Consider the following 5951-nt stretch of genomic DNA (forward strand, 5'->3'; position numbering starts at 1 on the left):
ACACAGACTCAAGGTATGCATTTGGGGTAGTCCATGCACATGGAGCCATCTGGAAGGAAAGAGGACTGTTGAACTCACAAGCAAAAAGCATTAAACATGCACAAGAGATAATAAAACAGTTGGAGACAATCCAGCTACCTGAAAAGGTGACCATCATGCACATCAAGGCACACCAAAAAGTGAGCTCTGATTTGGAGAAAGGAAATGAGCTGGCAGACAGAGAGGCAAAAGAACCAGCTAATGGTGAGGTAATTGTTGAGACAGTTGAGGCAGCCTCAATCCCAGATGGACAAATTTCTATGGAAAGTAAGCCAAAGTACAGTAAAAAATACTTGTGTGGCACGTAAGGTCTGACAATTTAATATCTAGCAGTTGTTTACTTTTAAAAATTAATATTCTTGCCTTGTGGGCATTCTGTTTGTTAATAAACTGTTGGAGTTTTTTTCAGTTTCATCTATGAACCTTCATTTCCTGTTGGTGGAAAGGGATTATTGGAACTCTGTAGAGGGGACAACACTCACCCCAGAGTGTCCTCTTTTAAATTGTCTCTCAAGCTGAGACACCCTACAAGTGCTTGGAATGTGGAATGAGCTCCAGCCAGAGCTCCGACCTGATCCAGCACCAGGAGATCCAAAGCAAGGAACATCCCTGCTGGGGCTTGGGATGTGGGAAGAGCTTCATATGGAAGTCTGACCTGGTTACCCATCATAGGATCCACCTCAGGGAATGGCCCTACAAATGCTTGGAATTCGGGCAGAGCTTCCAGTAAGAACTCCCACCTCATCAAGGTCAACCAGATCCACACCGGGCAATGGCGCTGTGGGTGTGGGGAGTGTGGGAACGGCTTCAGCCCGAGCTCCCAGCTCGTCACCTGCCAGTGCATCCACACCAGGGAGAGTCCCTGCAGGTGTCCCGAGTGCGGCATCCCCAGTGACCCCCGCGGCGCAGAGCCCTGGTGATCCGTGGCCCTGGCGATCCCCGTTGGGTGGGGGGAAGGTGGTGGAGAGATTTCTTTCTCTTCTCCTTGTGCTGCTGTGATTTGGTTGATAATAAATTTACTCCCTGTGCCCAGGCTGGGTCTGTTGCGCCCGTGCCGGTTCTCGGAGCGGGATCTCTCCCGATTTTTCTTCCAGCCCCGGGGCCTCTCCTCAGCCGTTCACAGAGCTAATCAGAGCGCGCCGCGCTGATGACTCCCCGGTCGCCAGGCGGTCCCACAGCGCCCAGAGCTCCTCACCTGGACTCCACCCGCGCTCCGCCTCGCCCCCAGACTCCACCGCGAGGGGAATTTGGGCAGGGGGGAGGTGCCAGAGCCTGCCCGGCCCCGGCCATGGGGCGAGGGGCGGCAGCCGGGGCCCTGCTGGTGGCACTGGTGGTGCTGGGAGCCCCCCCGGCTGCGGGCGCGGAGCTCTCGGGTGAGCGGGGGGCGGGAAGGGAAGGGAAGGGAAGGGAAGGGAAGGGAAGGGAAGGGAAGGGAAGGGAAGGGAAGGGAAGGGACGGTGGGAACGGTGGGGCGTGGAGGGAAAAGGGGGAGGTGGGACCCTCAAATTGATGTGGGGAGTCTTGCTGGCGACCGAGGAGTTATGAAAAAGAGGGAGGAAAATACGGAGAAGAGTGGGAAAGAGGAAGAGGGGCCGCGGGAACAAAGGGCCTACAAGGGGTGGCACGTGGGGCACACGGGGCGCAGAGTGTGGATCCGGGGTTGCCTCTGAGATCTTGGTTTGCTGTGGGGTGCTGGGGGCTGCTGGAGGGGCACCCTCTGACCTGTGTCCTGCACACATAGGAGTGTTCCAGGAGATGGTTAAGTCCGAGTGTCACTTCATTAACGGCACCGAGCGGGTGAGGTTCGTGAAGAGGTTCATCTACAACCGGGAGCAGTACGTGCACTTCGACAGCGACGTGGGGCACTTTGTGGGGGACACCCCATATGGCGAGGAGGTTGCCAGGCACTGGAACAGCGACCCGGAATGGATGGAGCACAGACGGGATTCGGTGGACAGGCACTGCCGACACAACTACCAGTTGTCCACCCCGTTCCTCGTGGAGCGCCAAGGTGAGCCTGGGGCAGAGCGCGTCCCTTCGGACCTGCCCTGCCAATGACCCTGGAGCCCCTCAAACCTCTCTGGGAACAACCCCAGACATGTCAGCCCTTCCTGTGCCCATTCCCCTGGGCTCTTGCCCACCCTGCAGTGTCCCGGAGCTCTCCCTATCTCTCCCAGTCCATCCCAGTCTCTCCCAGTCCATCCCAGACTCTCCCAGTGCCCCCCGCGTGTCCATCTCGACGGCCCGTGGAGCTGCTGCAGCCAATCAGAGCACGTCTCTCTGATGACTCATCAGTTGCCGGGCAGACCCGCAGCCCCCAGTGCTCCGCGCTGGACTCGGCCTCCCAGTGCCGCGCGCGCCATTCCCAGTTCATCCCAGTGCCACAGAAATCCCTCCCAGTACCAGGCACTTCCTTCCCGGTCCCTCTCAGTTCATTCCCATTCCATTCCCAATCCTTCTCGGTCCACTCTCAGACTTCCATCCTCTCTCCCAGTGCCTTCCCCAGGATTCTCCAACCCCCTCCCAGACCCTCTTAGTGTTACCCGAGTCCTTCCCCGTGTCTCCCATTTTACCCGCATTTTATCCCAGTGTCTCTCCACACTCTCCCAGTGCCCCCCAGCGTGTCCATCTCGCTGGTGCCCCCATCGAGCTCCCAGCCCGGCCCCGGCCGCCTGCTCTGCTCCGTGATGGATTTCTACCCTGCTGCCATCCAGGTGAGGTGGTTCCAGGGCCAGCAGGAGCTCTCGGAGCACGTGGTGGCCACCGACGTGGTCCCCAACGGGGACTGGACCTACCAGCTGCTGGTGCTGCTGGAAACGCCGCCCCGGCGCGGGCTCAGCTACAGCTGCCAGGTGGAGCACGTCAGCCTGGAGCAGCCCCTGAGGCGGCACTGGGGTACGGCCCGGCCCCCAAAGTGCCAGGGGCAGCGGGGGAGGCATTGTGGGGGCTGAGAGGGGAGTTGGTGGTAGCTGGGATTAATTGGGAGGGATTTTGAGGGAGGCAGAGGGTACCTGGGAGAAGGGTTTGGATGGCCTGGGAGGGCAGAGAAGAGTTTTGGAGGATGCTGGGAAGACTGGGATGCAGTTAAGGGTTTCCTGGTGGCTTCTGAAAGGGAACATCCTGGTGGTGCTTGATGTAACTGGGAGTCTGATGGAGCTGGAGGGGCTGGAAGCAGGTTGGGGATGTAGAAACGGGGCTGGGGTGAGGGTTGAGTGTGCTTCAGTCTACTGGCAGTGATGTTGGTGAGTGCTGGTGGGACTGGGAAAAGGTTTGGGGGATCATTGGAAGATGAGTGTCAACTGGGAGGGGGTTTGGGGTCCTGGAAGGATGGGGAGGGAACTTGGGTGGTACTGGGGAGGTTGGATGGGGATAGGAAAGAGGTCTTGTGGTCCTGGGTGGGCTGGAGGGGTATGAGGGTGCTGGGAGGGGCTCAGGGTGTCGGTGAGAGGTTTTGTGGGCGCTGAGCCCTGCGGACCCCCCAGAGATGCCGCCGGACGCCGCCCGCAGCAAGATGCTGACGGGCATCGGGGGCTTCGTCTTGGGCTTCATCTTCCTGGCGCTGGGGCTCGGCTTCTCCCTGTGCAGGAAGGTGAGGGGGGGTCCCGAGGGTCGTGTCCCCCCTCCCCCTGGGTGTGTGCGCTCCCGCCGGGGCCCCCAGCCCGGTGTCACCCCCTTTTCTCTGCCCACAGAGCTCCTGAGCCGGCGGCGGCCGCAGCCCCTCCCCGTGGGCTCGGGCCTGGCCGGGACCCCTCGCTCCGTCCCCGCTACGCTGATTTTGGGGGGGTCCCGTGTCCCCCCCAGCCCCGCTGGCGCTCTGTCCCCGCCCAGCTGCTCCCAGTGCTCCCAATAAAGCTTCCCAGTTCACCCTGATCCCATTTATGAGGGAGCTGTGTGGAGGAATTCTGGGGGAACCCACAGGGGTACTGTGATGGGAGGGGGCAGAATCAGCCCCGAGATGGATCAGGAATGGGCTGACAGTGGGGGTGACCCCAGCCAGCAGCCAGTGCTGTGGGGGCTGTGGGGCACAGGGGGTGGGAATGAGGGATCCAGGAGGGTGCCTTGAGCCCCCAGCCTGCTGTAGGGTGATGGGGTCTCTTGGGGCTGAGGGGAGGCACCCCCTCACCTGTCTCCTTTCCCACACAGGTGTGTTCCATTTTTGGGGAAAAGCCCACTGTCACTTCCCCAATGGCAACAGCTGGGTGAAGTTTGTGGACAAGGAACATCCACAAGTGGGAGTAATTTGGGCTCAGGAGATACCCCAAAGTTTTGAGGTGGGATTGAGTTGTTTGGAGGTGGAGTTGAGCCATTTTCAGTGGGATGGAGTCGTTTAGAGGCCCCACCCATCGCTCTGGGCTTTTGGGGAGCAGAGCTGTGAGGGACTGGAATGTCCCGGGTTAATGGCTGAAACTATGGCAGAGGCAGAGGGGGCTCTGCTGGCCACGGGCGTGGGCAGTGCCCGGGGCACGGGGGGTGAACAGCCAGCCCCCGACGGGACGGGCTGGGCTGGAGCCAGGGAAGGGCAGAGGCCGATCAGCAGCAGCTGCTGCCAGGCGGGACAGGGCCGGCCATGGAGAGACAGGGAAGGCTGATGCAGTGATCAGAATCCCATTTTGTTGAGGGATTCAAACGCATATATACTGTTTCAGGGAGACTAGTAATGTGTCCTTCAATGATTAGGTTAAAATCAAATACACAAACATATGTATATAACAACATCTCCTCCTTGCAGAGTTTAATGGGTTTTTGTTTTTCCGGTAAACCCGTTTGATTGAATCTTCTTGCAATCCAGGTCTAATTTTCAAAGTTCCATTTGTTTTTCCCAAGGCAGCCTGTTATCCAATCTCTTATGTTAACCAGGTCCAAAGTCCATCATCTGTGTTGGAGAATTTTGCTCAGAAATGTCTTAAAAGGCAGCTGTGAGGAGCAAATTCTCACAGCCTGTTTCTGTAAACAGCTAAGTTCTCAAGCCTGTCTTCAATAACATGGAGGCCTTGAGAACTTTTATAACAGGGTGAGAAAATAAATCTTGGATTCAATAACAAACCACAAGTATTGAAAAAAAAAGGAGGGATTAGTGTTTGCTCTGTAGCCTATCGTGAGCTCGAGTTTTGCAATATGTATGATCTTAATTAACACGGTTATAAAAACGTGCCTTTTGGATCAATAAAGCTGGAGTTCGATGCTGATCAATAAGGATGGGTCGTCTCCCTTCGCTTTCAACAATCTGTCTTGTGTCCCCCGACGTTCCAACAGGACAGGGCTTTGGAGCAGGGCAGTGCCCTCCCTGACACAACTGGCTCAGCTCTGGGAGCTCCCCGGGGAAGGCCCGGGACATTCACACAGAGGGCTGCAGGTTTGCATCCCTTCCCATGGCCACACCTGGCTCAGCTGCGCTGCCGGGAGAGGCAGGGCCGCATCTCAGAAGGGGCCATGAACCATCAGAGCCCTGGGATCCGCAGCGTGGCATCCGACAGTGTAAAACTCCCGCCAGAGGAGGGAGCTGGGCATTCACCCAACCTGAACCTGTGCTGACTCACAGAACTTGGTGTTTCTGGGGCTTTTCCTGCCCCCAAGGGATCCATCCTGGGACCATCACTTAGACCAAAGACAAGGACATTGCACCAATTTATTTTTGTTGCTGGATCCAGAGGTGGTGTCTGTGTGTATCTTTCTACTCTTATGCTTACTTTCTTTTCCCTTATAAGTTTTCCTAAGTGTTATTTTCATGCTTCTATATTGCTAGAGATGGTAATCGAAAAGGGTTCCAAACCTGCTCTACATGGCAAAGAAACTGTTCTAAAACAAACCCAACAGACATATATTTACAAACACGGATCAATGACTGTTGTTTCACTTTGATCTGTGCCAGGTATCCATGAACCAGAACCTGGGTTACCCTCGCCTTCGGGAGT

General features: G+C 57.0%; 1 protein-coding gene across 1 annotated transcript; it reads left to right on the forward strand.

The window, feature by feature from the left end:
* Positions 1–1318: 1318 nt before the first annotated feature.
* LOC131570202 (class II histocompatibility antigen, B-L beta chain-like) lies at positions 1319–3889 on the forward strand. Its single transcript, XM_058822545.1, has 4 exons — positions 1319–1412; positions 1781–2050; positions 2650–2934; positions 3522–3889. Exons 1-4 carry the CDS (start codon positions 1328–1330, stop codon positions 3887–3889), a joined length of 1008 nt encoding a protein of 335 aa, XP_058678528.1. The 5' UTR covers positions 1319–1327.
* Positions 3890–5951: the final 2062 nt, after the last annotated feature.

The sequence above is a fragment of the Ammospiza caudacuta genome, chromosome 33 (assembly GCF_027887145.1).
Source record: "Ammospiza caudacuta isolate bAmmCau1 chromosome 33, bAmmCau1.pri, whole genome shotgun sequence".
NCBI classification, from domain to species: Eukaryota; Metazoa; Chordata; class Aves; order Passeriformes; family Passerellidae; genus Ammospiza; species Ammospiza caudacuta.